The sequence below is a fragment of the Notolabrus celidotus genome, chromosome 20 (genome assembly GCF_009762535.1).
Source record: "Notolabrus celidotus isolate fNotCel1 chromosome 20, fNotCel1.pri, whole genome shotgun sequence".
NCBI lineage: Eukaryota > Metazoa > Chordata > Actinopteri > Labriformes > Labridae > Notolabrus > Notolabrus celidotus.
Window position 1 is genome coordinate 16,315,273 of NC_048291.1, and position 21,060 is coordinate 16,336,332.

Sequence of the window (21,060 nt, forward strand, 5' to 3'; positions counted from 1 at the left end):
GCTGCATACACATTTTCTGTCTTTATGTTTTCTGCATTAGTTTTCTTGACACAGGTCAGTCATTACTGTTTTCCCAAAGATTTCCTGTTCTGCATTTACCTTAAAAACCAAGCTTCTAACTGAGAGCTAGAATTGGCAGCAGGGACTGTTTTATTTTCACACTACATTCAGGATGATCGGAAGCTGCGAAAGACAGCCTGCCACAAAAACAGACGAATCAGACCAACACTATCCAATCAGTGTCACACGGTTCATATAGACTCATACATGATGCTATAAGCATCAAGATAGTGTCTGCTTACACATTCATGACCACACCTGCTCAGAAAAATACTGATTAGAATGCCAAGCCATCATTTCATTATCTCTGTAAGCTAATGACATTCATTATCCTCATTGTAAGCGGGGCAAGAACAATCTTTATCATTTCCCTAAACCCCAGAGAATCTCTGATTTGGCATCTCTTAATGGGACCTGTGTCAGAGCTGAATTGATGATATTCATGTATAATGACAGTCACTCTTTTTGTCTTTCATAAAGCTCACAGTTTATGTTCACAGACATTATCAATGCTAAATGTCAGGTCTTTCTGGAGGTACCAGTCATTGTAGGGGAAACATTCGTCACTGTCTGTACGCACTGCTGTCTATCTGTCTATCTGTCTATCTGTCTATCTGTCTATCTGTCTATCTGTCTATCTGTCTATCTGTCTATCTGTCTATCTGTCTATCTGTGGCGTGAGAGTATTGTCGGTGCAAATAGGGCTCTCTCTCTCTCTCTCTCTCTCTCTCTCTCTCTCTCTCTCTCTCTCTCTCTCTCTCTCTCTCTCTCCTAACACGCACGCACACTAACGCGCACGGCCAAGCTTCGCTGCGTCAAAGAGTGGTACTTCTTTGACTGGGCTTCTTGCACACAGACGTGCTGCTCCTAGCGTCGGCACCTTGCAAGCACAGCAGTCACCTTCCAACCTCTGCGCCTCTCCTCCGCTCCTCTCGCGCGGTGGCTGATATTTCACAGAACGAAGGGGGACTGCTTGCCGTCCACTTCACCCGATTTCAGCAAACTGAGGACTTTCCCACACCGGGAGATCAGCGCTTCTCGCTTTTGCTTCCCGCAGAAGAGTCTATGCTCCACAGATACACCCCGGCTGGTCGCTTTGCTGAGCCAGAGAGGGCTGCCGTGCGTCCCGGTGATGAGGTTGGTGGCGCACAGCCGACGAAGCGTTAAAGGAATCCCTCTGTATCCGGAGAAACCGCCCCAGTAAGGGACAAAAACGGGGGTAAATCGGCGGGACTGCTGTCGGCTGGGACGCTACCATTTCAACTGGGATGCATCTCTTCAGTGCCATGTTCCTACTTGTGATGTTAGCTGTCATGCCCAGTGAGGTAAGGACTCCGGCACAAACGTTTGCACGCAATGAATAGGCATTGTCTAAAAGTTCCTAAAGCTGTGCTTAAAGCTTGTTCTCAGATATGAATTATTTATAAAAGACTTGAAGCCTAAAAGGAGAGGTGTTTTACAGTTAAAAGGAAGGAAACTATTGGCAAGTCTGTGCGAAGCCTGTATGCACGTTGCATCATTAAACAGGAAAATTGCTATTGTGTTGTCGTCTCGCAGAATGTAACGTAGTGAGATGGAGAGCAGGGAAGAAAAGGTGGAAAGTTATTGGAAGCTGTGGCAGTAAGTAAAGCTGTGGTTGTTATATTGCGGTAATTGAACCCACACAAATTGGAGAATGGGTGAAATGACAGTTGGACTCATTGTGAGAACAAACGCTGTCTCAAAATAAAGGAGAGGAATTTTAAGTTATGTCCTCTTATGACAGGGCAGATTTCTGAGGGCTCGGATATTTTTGATTCCCTACAGATCTATCCATCCATCCCTGACAGAGGGGTCCAGAGGCTCCCTGAGAAACCGATCCCGCTCAAAGAAGTGAGCAGTGATTGAACAGCAGCACTGAGTTTGTTTACAGCCTCTATGTGATTCGTGGCTGTGAATACAAACCATGCGTAATTAGAAGTGTTACCAAACCCGCGCCGACAAATGTTTGTATTCTGGAGATGTGTGACGTGTGTGTGTGAGAGAGTGTTGGTCGTGCTGTAGTGGATAACCCTCGAGGTAAGCCGTGTCCCTTTGGTAAAACTGACGAGCTTTGATGTGACAGTTGTAAATTGAAGTGAAGGACGGTAAATTATTTGACCCAGAAAAGCTTTCAGTGAAAGCAGGAGCATTTGAACTTGGAGGGGTTCAGCTGGTCAGTAGCAGGCAGTATTCAGCATAAGCCATGGCAGCTTGGAAAGTCTGCTGATCAAGAAGATACACCTTCTTTATTTTTTGGGTGAAAGTCTTTGATAGCCAGTGATCTGTTTGTTTGGCAGCGGCTTGCGGCTCCTTCAGGTCCATGCAGAAACAGATTCAGGACCACGGACAGCACCTTCATTTAAAAGCAGAGGTCTGAGTCAATTTAGCACCAAAGACAGAGCCGAGTGCCACCTTTGGGGGAGGCCACCAGACAGACCACAGGGCCACACAATAAAAAACATAAACAATGAGTAATGAAAGATGCCAAAAATATGGGAAAAAATATTTTTTATATCAAATGATGAAGAAATGAAGAAGAAATGATGAATCACAGAGAGTGGGACACAGTTTCTCAAGAGTGTCCTATACACTGAGCGTTTCATAGGCCTTATTTTTTCATGTCTAGCCTCTTAATAAAACAGCTTGCTACAGCCAATATCAGTGAGTCCAATAACCATATATTTTCATTTTACTACCTAGGAGGAGTCTATTATACAGAGCTCTCTAATACTACCTTAAATACAGTAAAATAAGTGGCTCATTGTTCCAACTGTACCAGACTCAGGATAAGCGTGTATAATGTGAACTTACCATCATGGCCATTATTATCATTCAATTATCACGGCCATTCTTTTCCGGCATACATTAGTGTTTTCTTTGCTCTTCTTACAGGGCAGGCGGACAATGCACTTGACCTTTCACAGAAGGGGAAGCTACATTATGTTTTTATTAAACAGGATGCACAATAATGGTGAACAGTTGGTACTATCCACCTGTGTCTGGGGTTAAAGTATTATATATACAGCACAGATGGTGTTAGAGGAAAACCAACTGGGTTTATTTTGAGAGCTATGAAATAAGATGCAACACCTCCAGGGGCTCTAATTTATCCATCACATTCACTACATCCCCGACTATAACAAAATGAAACCATGATGCGGTGTGCCTCTTTAGCATCCTTCAAATGTAATTTATTTCTTGATGCTGACATAGAATTTCTACTGACTGAAAACAAGGCGACTTTTAAATCTAATCAAATGAAAATTCAGTTATGAATTAAATGACTTGTCCTTCTGAAAACACTGATGCCGAAATATTGGTGATTTTGAGAATATAAAGAGAAATAGATGTCACTGTTTAACACTTACAAATATGAAATGTATCTGATGATTTTCTATCATATCTCAGCCCCCTCTTGAGTTGGTTCACGCTGTAATTGCCCTTGGGGGACAATTTGTTGTAAGTGTTTGCATGAAATATTTAAAGGGCTGAAGGAAAATATGACGCCACCCGACTCTCAAAGACTGCACAGCAAACATAAAGAATTGATGACTTTTCATGCATCTTCTGAAATGAGACTAACATTCCCTGTGAGTGGAGTTATGATACCACATATTTCAGTCACAGTCTCGGCACAGGCCGCTATGAAATATTTAGAGGGCTTTAATGAGACAGATGCACTTGTTCTCACTGCATGTGTTTGTTAAGTACCCATAAAGCCCATGGGTCTATGCTGTTCGGGATACAAATGGGCACCTGCTTGACCTTGGTACAGATGTTATTGATGTCTTGTACACATCAAGCCAAGCATGACAAAACACACTGGCAACAGCTCATATGTCAGTGTGTGTAATGTGTACATTGCACTTAACATTGCACTTAACATTGTTGTACCACACAGAATACTGCACAAGTGATGTTCATTTTCTCTCATTTTAGCAGGGCTGCAAGACATAAAGACTGCAGCACATCTAACTGTTATTAAAAAATCTCTTTTTTTTTAAAATTTCCTTCTGCATAGTGTACTACAGTGACAAAGTCTGAAATATAAAAGGATCATTTCAAATGAAGTTATGGTCACTTATTCTTTCTAGAAATGTCGCACATAATTTAGATATTTGTGAAAACAGTATTCTGTGTAAATCTTAAATTATATAGTTTCTAAACATTCAGTGAAAATTTAAAATGTGATCCAATGTAAATAATAAGTTAACAAGCTCTAGATTTCAGTTAAGTTCAGCTTATTGTCATTAGTGTTGTTAATGTCATAGTTTGATATCCATCACAGAGATAAACAGACTCATCTTGCCATAAAATAATCATTTATGTAAGAATCCTGCACTAACACATGAAAAATATGTAGTTTGGGGAAATTTCCAGGATGTTATTGTAAATTCAGATCTTCCTTTTCTGCTCCATATTTTGCAAAATGTGATCGAAGTGGAGAATGTGGGAAAGCAAGGTTTGAGTTACTTGGGAGCCAGTGGGAGCTCAGCTCACATAAGGCACATAAGGAGCTTCCATTAAGTAATGTAAAATACAATACAACTGTGGGGGTCACTTTACATTACCAGAAACCATTACTGAAATAACAAATAATAAGTTCAAATGTAATTCATCTTTTTCAGGGTATCAAGATATATAGGTTAAGATAAATACATTAGCATAAGTAACTAAGTACTATGTTCTCTCTAGATTTTCAGTATGGGCCCACTTCCCAGCCAAGCCACCACGGTGTGCAGTAGAGTATTATGCTGACTTGGACTATTTTGAAACTGTGGTAAAAAATGCCCTCTGGTTAACCTTAAAGTGTCTATAGGAAACAGTCATATCAAAATCATCGTCTGAAACATGTGACTATCACAATATCTGTTGTCTCAGAACAATGGACAGTGCTTTTTGACATGTGCCTAGGGTGTATGCGCCCAAATTTGGCATGATAAAATGTTGGCATGATAAAATGGGCCGTTGTGTGTGGCAGAGAGAGAGTGTGTGTATGTTTGTTTGTGTGTGTTTGTTGGACCACATAATGAGCAGTTTACTTTCTGGTTGTGTTCCTAATCGCATACTTTTCCAATGGTTCGTTTATCTCCGCCTCTATTGCCAGTTTTTCTTTGAGACCCCCATGAAGCTCAGATTATGACTTGAACCCTGTGGGAAACCCTGCTGTGGTTCTTCTGTAAATGTTTGATTGCTTAGGATGTAAATTTGATGCAGAGACAGAATTAATTTTGGGAATGGGAAATGCATTATTTCCTGTAGACAAAAACTTAAAGCACTTTTGAGGAACTGTTGTTGATGATGTTGGCATCCCCTGTGGACAAAGTGTTGTCTGTTATTTCTTTGCTGATTTTGTCCTGTACATGAGTGAGTAGTATTTTTGGCTGAAAATCCCAGCTTACTTTATTAGAACAGCCAAGTGTATGTCAAGCTTTGCCACAGAAAATGTACAAATAAAAGGCTGTTACAGCAGCAAGGAGTTAACACTATGACTGGCATCTACACCCTGCTATCAGTTTCAGACATTAAAAATAACCACATAGAAGTAGTTTAGGCTGATGATCATCTTATCTTCCATAGGTCATCAAGAAACTTGGTCTCAGTCTATTTCATAACAGACTAAAAATCCACATAGGATCTTTAAATGTGGCAAATCAAGACCATGAGAACTAAGCCAAACATGGACAAAATAAACCAAAAGTAAAACCTGTGTAAGCAAACGTCCATTTTATTACAAGTAAGCAACCTTTAAATTTGGCTTGACAAAGTAAACAGATGGATAAATTTGTTCACCAAAGACTTTAATAACGTTTGCCACACTATTAAATGGGATTGTATTCAAGAGAAAGTTTGCAAGTCATATCCGTGTAACAGTTCTGTTCCTCTGCAAAACTCAGACAGATTTAATGGGATAATGTGAAACAACATCAAAATATATGAAAAGAAAAGACATTCATTTATTTCTGTTCAGCTTTTTAATTACATTCTCCCAAATGTCTCCAAAAAGTGTTCAAACTAAGATAATCTGTAATTATGAAATGCACCAGTCAACGCTCAAAACAACAGATGATACATCTGAGAATAAGAAAGAAAGTCTGAGAAGAGTTTACTGTTTTTTGGATTACTCACTCATGATTATTCATCAGCAAATGGACACGAAAGCTGTCCTATACAGTGTAAACATATGGATATTAGACCTCCTCCGTACTGCCTGAGTCCCCTCATGTATAATATCCTCTTCAGTGATGCTAACAAGTTACATGATCAAACCTCATTGACCCATTTCCTTTGTGATGTTTGAATTACTTTCAAGCTGTTTTAAAAGTTTACCTGGCCTGACAGAAAAGTGAGCTAATATTGTTTAAAGAGATAAAGGATTTTATTCTTTTGGTAGCTGATCATTTGATGATGTCAACAAAAAAGACTCTTTCCCCTACTTGTAAGACTCACGTTAGGTACTGGAGGCATGTTATTTAGGTTGTGGACCCAGTGGAACAGGTGAACACCAGAGAACTAAAGTTATCCGTTCAAGCTGTCTGGGCCCCTGGACTCCCCTAACATTCGCCTGGCTGAGAGTGATGAAGAGTGGAATGAACATTTGCTTTGGTGTTTTTCTGCTCAAACAGCGGGTGCAGTGGGAGAGAAAACCTAATTGCTTGTCATTCTCAGAGAGGGAGACAGAACTCTGTGTAAGCAATTGGCTTGATTTTCAGTAATTTACTAGATCCTTTCTCTCACCAGGGATCAAGATAAACAATCAGTCTGAACAGACTAACATTTAGGACCTTGTTAAGTTGTGTCCTCATTCTAGAATGGTGTGATGATTGAACCCGAAACTTACCCGGCAGAGTCGGATTTATAGCGAAAAGGCGAGTACTGTAAAAGTAAGAGCACTTGTAAATCAAACTGCTGTTTAAAACATCCTTTGGCACAACATTCAGTTTATTTACATTGAGGCAATTATACAGTACTTTAGTGCTGTAATATAAGTGTCACTAAGCTGAGATGGTTTTATTGATGTGAATGAAAGAGCACAGAAGCTTTCTGCTGCCATACAGAGAAGGCTTACATTGCTACATGTCAGCATTAGTTACAAATCTGACAGATATTAACAGTAATCACAAGACTATTTCTACATTCAAACAAAGACAAAATTGTGTAAAGCAGTTAGCTGACCAAATGCTAATGCTATCTGCAGTGAGTCAACATGTCAGGACATCAAGGACGGACTTTAACTCAATCAGAGTCATGTGGGACAAACAGCTCGGTCGGCTTATGTCCAATCAAGACGGCTTTAAACAGTCCACAGACCTGGCAGTGACACTTTGGCCAAAAATCTCTTTCCCTGGTGCCAGTCCAACAAGAAAAGCAGCTTTATCACAATGAAAGCCCCCCAAGACATGAGTATAATCGAGCCAATTAAGGTAAATTTCAGTAATTGTCGCCTTGCCAAAAAACTAAAACACATCAATCGTGGGGGAAACTGTCAAAGTCATTAAACCTTTGATATTAACTCAAGCGGTTGTTTCATTCTGCTATTACCTTATGTGAGCCTATACCTGTTTTAAGCTTTCATAAATATAGAGGATTGAGAGCGTGCAGGTGGATGACAGGCAGAAAAGAACAGAGATGTGAGTCTCTGTTTCAGACTTTCAGAGAGGAAGGACAGTAGGAGGTGTAGACTGGACAGAGTGTGCTCTGCCAAGCAGCAGGCTAACCTCCACCTAGAGAATTAAACAAATGAAAAGCTGCAGGAGCAGGGGGCGTAAATCTGCCAGTGAGACACATAGACACACGCAACTGGTAAAATCACCTTGCTATGCTACAACAGGCTCAGTGCTTGTCTGATATAGGAGAATACGAGAACATTACACTTTACAGGGAGTATTGCATTAAATTATCCAGTGATTATTTAAACCCTATCTTCTAATGATATGTAAGCTTAGCTTTCAAGTGTTTGCTGCTCTTAGATAACCCACAGCCTCATTTCTGTTTCCCCTGTTTGTCGCTTACAATCATGTCTAGCACCATGTGGGTGAGTCCACCTCCACACACTCCCCGTTAATATACAAAGGTGCTGCTTCACAATCAGCTGCAGATAATGAAGTTGCATTATGTGTCGCGGCTGCTAGAAGAGATTGAATAGTATGTGCTTGTGTTATGACTGATTAGGCGAGAGCCGGAATCAGTGCTTGATAATGATACCACATTGTGTGACTCAGAAATTTACAACTGTAAAGAGATTTGTTTTATAAAAGAGACGCTGTTTGAAGAAGGGGGCTGGAGCTCAGAGAGCTGTTGAGCCTTTGTGCTGTCCGCTGCTCACTCTCATCTTAATGTTTGATGTGCTTTCATGTAGCCCGCTGCTTCATCATCAGAGGCTTGTGTTTGGGTGTGTTAGTGGAAAAAATAATGTGTACACACAGGGACAGGACACTAAGGAGCATCGTCTCCAAATGTAGAAAAAAGTAGTTTTTTAGGTAAGGGCAAAAGTGGCGCGATTTTAAGTTCACTGTTTTTTATTGTCAGAAGTTTGATGCAAACATTTTCACACAAGTTCAGTTAGAAGTTACAAGTCTAGTGTTTGCCCATGTAGAAAGAATGGTTAGCAAATTCATTTTTTTTAAATGGACAGGGAGGTCTGTGTGCGTGGTTTGGTTTCTGACGATGCTCTACCTGTTTCTGGGTCAGTTTTCTAAATGTGGTTTTTAATGACTCACACAGGGGTGATATTAGCGTGTGATGATGGCAGTGAGCTTTTTCCACCCAGCGGTCCGGGGTGAAATGGGTGACTGATTTTACTACTGCAGTGCTTCGGATGAGGCACAGAGGCAGGCAGCGGTCTGCGTGGTAATTGGTTAACAGATGGAACGCCGGGTAGAGAAAGCATGTGAGGTCAGCAGCCTGACTGTCAGACTGGTATCCCTGTCATGGCCACTCTCCCTGAGGAAGAGTGTCAGCATGCTTGTACCTTTCCAAATGGAATCACATATCTGTGTATAAGTGCAAACATGCTAATCTACCTTATTTGAATCATGCAAATCCAAAACTGCAATCATAACTTGAAAAAAACAAACATTAAACTTTGCTCAGTATCACTGATAACCTATGCAACACTATTTTTCTGCAGGCCTTTAAGGTTTGTAGTCTAATGTCACAACTCTGCCGACTCCCCACTGATAGATGCTCCAATAAAATAACACTCACCCTGTGCATGATGTTTTTGGTTCTATAAGCTTTTAACTCACACAACAGGTGGTCCTGTTTAACTGCTATTTGTTGTTGAAACCCTCTGAAATAAAAATTCTTCCAGATTTTCTGTGGACAGCATAAATGCTCCCTCCAAATCGGAAAGTCAAATATGAAAGTCAAGTAACGTCTGTATTTAGTCCAGTTTTAAATGACCACTTATTCATTCAGAGCCACAGACAGGCCACTACTTCTGCTTGGGGGCTGTGTGGGCTCTAAATGACCTCTGTTACTGTTTTCTGTCTTCTTATAAACCCAGCGGCTGGCTGGTCTAAAATGAACATTACCTTTCTCATGGCGTGAGCTGGCTGACTCCAGGGCAGCTCATAACTGTCATTAGAAAAGTCTTTGAGGTATTTTGGGAGTGAGCACTAAATGTGGATATTTCTCATTTGAAAAGACATGGTTAACCTGGCAGCTAACCAGCAGCCAGCTGTACACTCAATAACTGATCCTCATTTCATGCAGGTGGAAAGAAAGTAGATTAACATATGTCCCGAGCGTGAAGTATCCCTTTTGACCATTATATTGTCTAGAACATTTTCCAATTTCCAATCAGTGCACAAAATGTTTCTCAAAACATTCTGCATGCTGATATATCTATAGGATGTTATTTGTATTCTTGCTGTCAACAGTGAATTGAAGGATCAGCTTGACTGGTGGGATGAATATCATCCCCATATCACATTCTCTCCCCCACTTTCTCTCTTTGCTTCAGTGTGAGTGTGCTGGAGGGTGCAGGACTCCCAGAGGTTTATGTCTGTGACTCTAAGCAAGAGTGACATTTCTCTGACAACACCCAGGACATGCACGCGCACACACAGTCTTTCTTTCACACACACATTGTTTTTGTCTCCCTTTCTGCCTCCCCTTTGCTCTCTAGTTCGCAAACATGTCAGCGATGGCATCCAGGACAGACAAAGAGCCAAACGCTTAAAATCGACACCAACAAACACAGTGGAGTCTGTTCAGCCTGTCGAGGGTTAAAGTATAAGTGACGGCTGCCAATTCCAGCACAAACAAATGTATTGATCATGTGGTTGATGCTGGACATGCCACCAGTAATAAGACTAACTACACATGTAACCTTAGAAACTGCCACCACGGGACTCACCCAATCACTTTTTTTTGCATCCATCTGCTCTTTTTTTTGCATTGCAGTAGGCACCTTCTGACCAGTTTTCTGCATGACCTTGCTTTCCCCTGCTCGATGAATCTTTTATGAGCCTGGCAATGTGGGTTTCTGTGTAGAAGATTGGAATATAAATATGGCTGTTGCGCCTAGAGCTCCACTTCCCGCTCTGATACAAAAGCTTTCATAAGACTGAGCAGATTGGGCAAGCTGCTACTTGAACAGTGCTCTTCACATCTCTTTCGCTTTTATCAGAAGACACACATCCGGTATCAGAGAGTGTTATGCATTCTCATACACCACACATAGATTTTGCCTCCACCTGCCTGATCACAAATCTGGACAACTTACCACTCTCCTGTGAAATCCTTCTCGGACAAAGGGTTGACTTTTATGTCGAATTATTAAGGAGGAATTTCATTCACAGCATCGTTTGCTCTTTGAAAGCCTGACTTAATTACAAACTGCTCATATTCTTGTTGCAGAGCTGAAAGCTGTAGCAGCAATTGACATTGAACGAGACGTGATCAAAAAGTGTCAGAGTAAATCTTTGTTGAACTCCTCAGACTGCACTATGCCTTTGTTTCTCTTACTACCTTTCTCTCTTTTGTTTCTTTGTCCGTACTTTGTCTGCTTCTGCTCCCATTTCACAAGATCCTCACTAACTTTATTCCAGAGAACCCTCTCCTCACAGCCATGTATAAGTGTGGCAACATCGCCTCCCATTTTAAAAGCTAACTCAATTGCAGAGTTTTCATTTTGGAGAATGAAAGATGAGAGCTATGCGATGCAGCAGAGGCGGGTGGCAAGAGGAAGCATTTAATCGATGTGTTTTCCACGTGGCACTGTCACTGCCACTCAGTAGGGCCATTGATGAGGGAGGCTCTCTCTCTGACTGCACCAAGGCTTAAAGGCTCCAGTCAGGGAGGCGTGGGAGCCCAGCAGCCACCAGACACTGCTGCATATCAAGCAGGCTGGCAGAGCTGCTCCCTGCAGCCCCACGATGAGCAGGGGAGAGAGGTCCTTTGACAGAGACACTACATGTAGGAGAGGAGAGATAACAAGATGCTCAGTGGAGGGAACAGCAGCTTACATTACATTATGCCGCCTGATTCTAAACCCCTGGGACTTTTCCCAAGTCTAAAAAAAACATACACAGACATAGTAAGGTGTAACACCAGATGTCAACATCACAACTCAAAGTAAGAATCACAACTAAAGGCCTTTAATACATGCTGCTAATTGGGAACTCACTGTGTTTTATATGAAAGGGAGAGTGAAATATGGAATGGTATTTGAAGTATTGATGACACTTTCAGAGAGAAAGGCGATCCAGCTTTGATGGATTACACAAAATTGGAGGAAAATGATGAAACACGTTGACTTTGGCGTTAATTTTTCATAGATCACAAAGCTCAAATTCAGATAAGCATATTAGCCGAAAAGGAGCTTTTCTTACAGGAAGCCAAGTCTTTTTAGCCGGGCCATGATTCCATTACTCATAATAGCTCTTTGATTATTTACTGATAAAAAAAAATGTTCAAAACAATGGCTTTGAGCTTGCTCTGATTTTACATTCCACAACACCTTATTTTTAAATAACTCTCAGCCTTCAAGACAGCCTTTACAAAGAACTGACTATTTCTTGTAAACTCCAAAAAAATCATGTTCTCGTCTATGTGTATCACTTAAAAATGGGTATGAATACTGTATGTGAATCTAAATGGAATAAAGGTTGCAGTGCAACTTTAATGTTAAGAGTTATTCTGTATTACCAAGTCTTTATGAACATTACAAACTAGAAGGACTCTGGCAGTGCTGACTCTGTAAGCCAAGTTTTTAGTGATAAATCTGTAGGGGGAAACCACTGGATATATTTCTTAATACAAGTTCAACATACAAGTTCAACAGGTCATTATTATTGCTTGTATCAGAGTTTGATCTGGATCTGCTCCAAAATGTGTCCCATGCTACACCAAGTTTCATAAAATCAGGTCAGTAGTTTTCCAATAATCCTGCTGAAAAACAGCACAAAAAAATGTAACCTCAGCGGCAATAATAGAGCCAGCAGTGTACGAATAAACTGACATTCACGAACAAACAAACACTGTAGAAAGACGATTTGATAAGCTGATGCTGTGGTGATCAAGGTTAGTGGTAAGTGTCAGTGTAGAAAGTGAGAGGATGTGGATGCTGAATGAATGCCCAGTGGAGTAGATGAGAGGGGCAAGATGGCTGGGATAGTGAGTGAGCGAGGGAGAGCAAGAGAGAAAAACGCAAAGTGGTGAGGTAGTGGGAAATGAAAAAAAGAAACTGTAGCAGGGGATGGAAGGAGAAACAGACAGAGAGAGTGTCTCCCGACTGTGCCTGCAGGGCGATTATCTCTGCCATCCTAACCAAAAGGAGAATAATAATGAGAGGCCCGTTGCTCTGTAAACGTGATTTTTTCCTCTTTACTGGCACTGACACTCCTTGCAGATTGTCTTTAATTAGCCCCACGTTGCTTAATCAATATGGCCATGTCTATGACAGAACAGCGGCATGTGTATCCTGTCGCTTTGGCAAGAGAAGGCAGCAGGAAAAAAGGATGAAGTGTTGACAGACAAGATGAGTGAAGAAAGTGATGTAGAGTGGCATTTCTGTAGGAGGGGTGGGGAAAGTAACGTCATGCTCTGATAAAAACCTGCTCTCATGATGATTAGAGTCTGCACTTGTTTAACTAATATTGAGTATACAAGCCTGTAGATGTGTCGATAGATTAGAAAAGAAGCAGTCTGAAGTTAGTTCAGCTGTTTCTGTCAGTTTATGTTATGGGATTTAATGCAGTGATCCAAGCTATATTTTTGAGCAGCAGAGCTGAGTGCTTCAGCCACACTAATGGTGATGTGATGAATAGGTATTCAGGAGAGGTCTCTCTCTTTAAGCTCTAATGCCTCAGGCTGCTGGCCCTCTCAGGCCTAGCTCTCATCTCTTACTCCTCTCAGTGAGGGTAACAGCATGCAGGGAGCTGGTGCAGAGATCTTCAGAGAGGAGGACTCCTCTCTCGTTAGGCACATTTTTATACTTGGCATGTTCTGGGTTGATATCTGCTGCTGTAATGCTTATATCTTTGTCGATCATTACGAATCCGCTCCGAACAAAATTCAAACATGATAACAGAGAGACCCAGATTAATGATAGTGAACGGTATTAGATAAGAATTAACTCTGGGTATAGGTGGGAATAGGTGTGTGGGGAAAATCACTGGATTCAGTAGAGTGCCAAGAAATGAAGAATATGAACAGGGAAATTAAAAAATACAGATCATTTGAGATTAAAGGGACAGCCTGTGGCAGCCTCCTTATACACAAGTCTTTGCCTCCTTTTAAAAATGATCACATAAATGTTTTGCAGAAGTGGCCCTTGCATGTAACCCATTAAAATTCAAATGAATGATACAATCTGAGGAAGTCAGAAATGTCCCCAGAAAGTTATTCGCTCTGACAATCATTATTAAAGGGTATTTATGCCAGTCTTATTCCCATGCTTAAAGATAGGATCTTATTTTTGTTGTAGTCCTGTCCATTTCACCTGAGGCAATCAGGGAGTTTTGACAATGATATGTCCCAGGGGGAACAAGCAGCGGAGTCCCAAACTGCCATGAAGACAGACTAGAAAATATTTATGGTACCGATTAGCAAAGGAAGTACCTCCTTCAGGGAAAAATCATCTCCCATCCCCTTTACGTGCTGCATGGAATATTAATGCAAGGGGTGGCCTTTCTGATATCATATCTCCCAGGCTGCACCCAGAAATATCATCATTAAGCTCTGAAGATCTGTGTCGTGCTATGAGGGAAGAGTGAGCCGCACAGCATCCAGCTTCAGCTGGTATCCCGCAGAAGAGATACAGACAGACTGTTTAGAGTGATATACAGAGAAACTTTTTGTACGGCTTACAGAAACTGAATCTGATTTTTTGCCAAGTTTCACATAAAAGGATTTCACCTTTGTGTTTGTTGCATAACATAATAAGAGGTTAAAAATAGAGGCTAGAAACAAGAAAATTGAATTTGATACAAAAAATAAAGAGAACTTCACATGGATAGATAGACCAATAATTTCTAAAATCTCAAATGTCTCTAGTCACTTCTGACTTTTATGTTTTTAACATAACAATAAAAATATCAGTACACGTGGATGGATTACAACAAAAATGTCTATTTTGGTAGAGAACTATTGAAATACAGTGTCAGGAAAAATTACTGAAGCAATATCGGACATAAGGAGAGTTGAACTGAATTACAGTGTGGCTGTGATTCAGTAACAGGAAAGAGGCCCTAGCAGAGTGTCAACTATAATCACAGTGTGCTGATACTTGTTACAACAGCACGACCTGGGTTGATGTTATTGCTTGAATTGACAATTGTACGTAATGAAAACAAAAGCATGCAGTGATAAGCAAAAACTGACATAAGTAGGATTGTTTTTTGGTAACTTCATTATTCACTTAGCTTTGCCAACACGACTACACCTTGACTGCCTTGACTGGAGCTGGACTGTTATCATGCAAAATATTTTTTGTACACTTGCTAATTTGAGTAAGTCTACACATTACAAAACAATCAACGGAACTGATATTTAAGGAAATGCGCAAAGTTTGTAACAACTAAGACATCGACCAAGGTTAATTATGTGACATTAATTCATGGTATTACAGATTTCTGCAGCAATGACAACACTTATAAGTCACAGTGTTGTTCTAGACTCTGACCTCATCAGTCCTTGCAGTTTTATTTTTACATGTAAACTTTGAGGAGTGATGAGGGGGTGGCTGGGATGAAAAGTTTTAGACCAGCACTGCGGCAGGGCAGTGGTGGCGATGGCAGAACAGAAGCAGAGACCAGAAATCTTGCAGCATAAATAGATCGCCTAATTGGGAGGATATGCTTATCAAGTGATTGTGAGAATGATGCATGTTAAGTTTGACATCAGTGCAGCTTGAGTTGCCTGCCTGAAGTAGCCCACAGGCGTCACTCCATTTGATCAACATGAACTTTTTTGCAACTTGCTGTACATGTTAATCATAGTTCACTTACTACAAGAATTGTGTATTAAAACTTACTTTACTTGACTCTTAGTAACACTTCCACAACAATGAGCCCTTTACTACATGTACCCAGTATAGAGCGTAGCACTCAACGGTTTTAAGACTCTTCTTCGTTATTTTGATAGAAATTGAAAATTGACTTAATTACCTGAAGGGAGAGTTTATCAAAGCATGCCAAAATTACAAAAAAAATGTAATCACATGATGCTGGAGAGCTGAGATAGGCATACTCTGACATTTCCCATACAGTGATTCCTATCTGATGAACATTGCATCCGTTTCTGCGAGTTTCAGCCTGATTATACATCCCTTGACTCTGTGGTCGTTCTTTACCATCAGCACCTACCTCCTCCTCTATTCCACCAACACCTTACCACTCAGAATACTTCTCATCTCATACTCAGCTAACTCCCATGAATATTACCCCTTTAAAATATTAAACGTACAGCCCTCTCATTTCTGCTCTGAATACTCATTTTCTCTGGTTTGTTGATATTGTCAGTCTGATTGTTTTTATAATCACTGAATGGATCAGTGGCGCCTCAGTTTTGACAATGCAGCAGAGACTTTGCAAATTATTTATCTTGATTCATCGGCAGGGTGTTCGGGGAAGGTACAAGGAACACAAGTTAACACAAGACTGCTTATTAATACTAATAATACTTTTTTTTCTTGTTCCAGCAGCATGGCAAACCCCCATTAAAGCACACAGTGACAAGCTAATTTGCTCTTCTACAAGTTTCTCCTAACCCTTTTTGCCCAGAACCCCATTTGGCTGTAAATGTAATATTGAGTTAGAGGCTGTTTTGGGATTTCTCTCCAATGCACACTGAGCCTGTGTTATACTAATAATGTGTCCCTAATTAAATGTTACAGCTTCTCTGAGCATTAATGACCTGAAGACAGAGGACACAAATGGAGGCTGCAGTGTGAGCTCAGACAAAGAAGCTGGACACAAGACTGCAGGCTGCTACTCTCCCTTCATGACTAATATGCACTTATAGCTGATGGTCATTGTTTACTCCTGACCATGTTGAGAACAGTGCAATAAGATTGTTTTTTTCTGAGAATTGGCTGCTGCACACTCTCAGTCAACCAGACTGTAATTGGCAGGATCGCACCAATCCTCTCTGGTCCTGTTAGTTTCGCTGTTGCAGACGTGGCAGAAAACAGACAAGATGTAAATTCATCACCTTAGGGAGTTTCAAACGCATCAACCTCCCTTTTCTTTATTTTCTCAGCATTTCTCTTTACCTCCCCTTCACATTAGTCATCTCTATAACCCCTTTTAGTCTATCTCCTTTTTATTCCTTAGCTTATGTCCCTCCTGTGGACTCACCTCAGTGATGAGTCAATCATAGTGATATCTGGTGATGTTCGAAAACAATGACTCAGCCACAGACCAGTGGCTGTCATTTCAGCCATCTGCAATGTAAAAGGGCAAGAGCATCTAGGATCAGCTTAGAACTCTTCTTCAAAAATAGATGAATACATTTTAAATGAAACAAAGCACTTTGCCAGCAGGGTAATAAAACAATGAAACGGCACTCAGCAGCAGCAGTTCAGACGCAGATTTAAAACTGCTCTCATCAGCAGCAGCAGTGCTCTATATTGAGGTCTTAAACAGACTTGTAAATATTAGCATTCAAAAATAGATGTGTTTATCAGTTGTGCTGTGTCAAAATAAAAATAAAAATAAAAAAAAGCTAGCTGATTCTCATTTGACGACAAGTTACCATCTGGATGAAAAACTCAATTATTCTAGGTGATAGGGACTGGGCCAGTACCTCAAGTTCACTGAAGGGCGTACTGAATAGGGGGGGCATTCTCAATTAGCATGCTTTCTTTGAGCCCCAGATTCCTTTCTGCCAGGCTGAGGATTCCCAATTTGCTGTCAGTAATTACTCCATTTACAGGAATAGCTTTCCCTACACACACACACACACACACACACACACACACACACACACACACACACACACACACACACACACACACACACACACAGAATGTTTGATAAGCAGGGTGAGAGAAAAGGTCAGGATGTGGCAGTGGCTTTCTGCTGCTGGATCCAGGAAAGGCTGGACTTTGTTGGTCAGTGCTGATCAGGTCATAGATCAAGGAAATTATCACAGTAATTGTATGCGTTTGAATGTGTATCTGTATGCATGTGCTGATGCGTGAGTGCCTCAGTGTGTGTGGGCAATTCGTCCGGGCACATTTAACACAGGAAGTGCTGCACTGAGATGTATTCAGCTGGTAATGTTGGCATGGGTAGGAGCAGAACAGTGGATGGAGACATGCTGTGCTGCAGAATGCATGGCAGCTGATTGCCGCATGTCGTTCTCATCTATTGCTTTGATCAAGCCTTTTCTTTAGTGAGCCTTGAGCAAAATGTGGCACCCTGCATGTCCCTGATTGAGCTATCAGATATTCAACCGTACACCATTCATACATACCAAATACCCTACAAATAATAATGTATAAGCCCCCATGGGCTGTTAAGATTGTAATCAAGGGAACAATCAGAAGCAATCAATCCTTCCATGAGTACAATTTGAATGCATGTTCTAGGAAAATATTCATGAAGCTTCTAAGAATAAGTACACTGAACTGCAACTTCTCCAGTGCCATATGTGCTTGGTCAGAGGAAGTATAGCAATGCAATGCAGTCCTTTTTGACGATATCTGTCCCTCTGCTTGGTGGGTCATTGAAAGGGCAGATAGCTGCACAATGTCATATTCAATTATTCTAAAATACCTACATTATTCCTTGGTGGAGAAGTCTACCTTATATAGCATTTTAAAGACTGATCGACAGCATTAGAGGTTAAAAGGCCTTGTATCATTCTTGGTTTCAGATCTGCCCTAGGACATTTTATGAATGCATCTACTTGTCTTCAGTGTGGGTTGATTAGACAGGCTTCTCTGCAAAGACGAAAGATGGACTGGCTAAAGGGTATATTGTAGGTGTGCTACAGTCAATACATCCAGGCAGACACACTTAACATATTGATTTTCTTTCTTACGTGTTCCCACTGGAAGGACAGACTCTCACCTGTTAACAGCCATTATTGTACTTAAGCACTATTGGGCTGAGCCTCGGGCAGTAGTGCTGTTTTGTTCCTCACTTTTGTATCACTACAACAGTGACCGAGATACTGTACAGTATGTGCATGTCACGGCTCTACTGGGCCTCTCACTCAACACTGTAGCAACCGCCATTAGCGGGTATTGTAGACATTTTACAGCTCAGTGGAGGGAAAGCCTGGCTCGTGCAAGTGGACACAAATATGGAGAGGTATTGACAAACGCACACAATGGATGCATGCATATATAAAGATGCTTCAGATGCATGCACATGAAAAATCTGACTCTTAGAATGTCTCAAAGTCAAAGTTATGTGATTATCTGAAGAAGATCAGGAGGTCTTATCTTGTAACTGTGCTGATGCAATCTGAACATGCAGGGTTATCATTTCCCTTGTAAGGTCTTCATGCCACCAACATTTATCATGCTGTGATTTATATACTGCCAGCTCCCTCAGCAAGATAGAGGTCCTCCTTCTTTTGTTGTAAATGTTCACTGCTTAGACTACTAAATATTTACAATTCAATCTGATTGGTGAAGCAGGGTCAATGCATGTGTACTCTATAGTCCTCTTGTGGCCTCAGCTGCTACTATAAAATGTAAAAGCCCAGATGAGTTTCCTTCATCAAAGCCCCACAGGAGCTGTTAATAGATTAAACACTCCATGTTGAAAGCACACCACTGTCTGCCTGCCTGAACCCTGGGGTACAGCCTATTTATGTCATTTAAATTGTTGCCATGGTAATAGGGTCACACTTTGTTTAAGCTGATTTTGATCTTGATATATTTAGAAGGCAGTGGGCCTCCATGTCCATCATCTAATTAATGAATTATGACTCAGAAAAATAGCCAGTATTCTTAGAACCAGATGACGGCAGCATCTTTCTGAGCTCAGGCGGGGGCTTGCTTTGTGTGCGGCTCCGCTGCCTCAGTCATAACAGCTCTGCATCATTATGAAGGAGGTCTGTGTAATTAGCTGAGGTGTAATTTAGTCCCCTATTTCAGCTGTGGATCTGTAGCTGGCTATGTGTTTTTCACAGTGGAAACATGGCGAGTGTTTGTCGCTGCCTGCTCCCCCGTATTGTTATCTCACCCGGAGCTTGTGCCCCATGACTTCAGGGCTTTGTAACGCTCTACCGCCATCCATGGGTGTGCTATGCACGAATGCTGCCATTTCCTCAGTTGGTGGGGATTTTCACCATTTGAACTGATTAAAAATGCCCTTTATAGAGCAAACCCACAGGCAAGGAGCTGGGTGGATATTTTATAGATGTATATGTTAAGTAGAATGCTCTGCGTGTCGATACGTGCGTGTAGATGCTCAACAGTACTGAATCTACAGTTTTTTAATGCTTGTCTAAGTTTAAGCATGCAACAAGACATCTTGTATAACCAGTTTAAGAGTAAGAGCTCCAAACAGAAACAGTAGTAGCTGAGACACACGCAGGCTTGAAGTGAAATACATGTTAAGATGCCATTTTTCTCATTGCCAAAGGGGCAAAGGACCACAGAGCGAGTGGGAGTGAAGGGAGTTAAATCCTAAATAAGATTCACTGAGAAGGAGAACAAAGGAAAGCAACAGAGAATTAAAGATAATGATGCAGCAGAGAAGCAGCAAAAAAGAGGCTGGCCAATAATTAGAGTTAAAACTATGAGGCAGGGCTGTGCAAATTAATCAAAAAGGATTAAATGAATACAGGTTAAATGGCCAACTTCCTCTCTGGCTAATATTTAATGAAAGCTTGTTCTGCCAGCAGACTGTGTGATTGGACAGGTGATTGGCAGAGCGGCAGATTCTTTGAGGTATGGCAGATTGTCCTCATCACACTCATTATTCTCATCCTTTATTTGGTTTATCACTTTTACAAAAGATGCCATCTGACCTTTAATCAGTGAGAGGAATTTTAAGTTGAAAGAGTGCTGGTGCACTCCAGACACAGCTAAGGCAAACACGTGAGTTATTAACAACGGTGTCAGGTGACAGCTTCTGAGAGAATATGAGATGTGGGCGATGGTAGCCATTGGGCCTTCTGTCAGCCAGTGATGTTTTGTCTACATATGGCAATACCTTAAAATCTGAATAAGTGTAATCAGTCAGAGGTTATATCTAATACCAACAGACACAGTCTTTATAACTGGTTCAGACTGTTTAATGCCTGCTGACTGATGATAAATACTGTATCAGAATTGAGCTTGTGTTTATTCAACGATCACTACAAGACAGTGTGGGTTATTTTGAGATCAGAAAAAATATTATTCTCTGATCATTAGTAGAGCAAAACATAAAGAGAGTTAGGCATTGCCTCCACCACAATCCATTATTTCTGCCTCTTACTTTGTGAAGATCAAGAAAAACTGACAGACAGAAGGATCTACAAGGAGGATGGTATTTTTAGAGTCAGCATTATGTCATGTAAGAT

At 41.0% G+C, this 21,060-nt stretch overlaps 1 protein-coding gene across 1 annotated transcript in view; it reads left to right on the forward strand.

The window, feature by feature from the left end:
• Positions 1-890: 890 nt before the first annotated feature.
• The window catches only part of olfm2a (olfactomedin 2a), a 50,263-nt gene continuing 30,093 nt past the window's right edge, over positions 891-21,060 (forward strand). Inside the window, exon 1 of the mRNA XM_034710575.1 lies at positions 891-1,385. Within this exon, the coding sequence (XP_034566466.1) occupies positions 1,329-1,385 (57 nt within the window). The 5' untranslated portion in view covers positions 891-1,328. The remainder of the gene's footprint in view (positions 1,386-21,060) is intronic.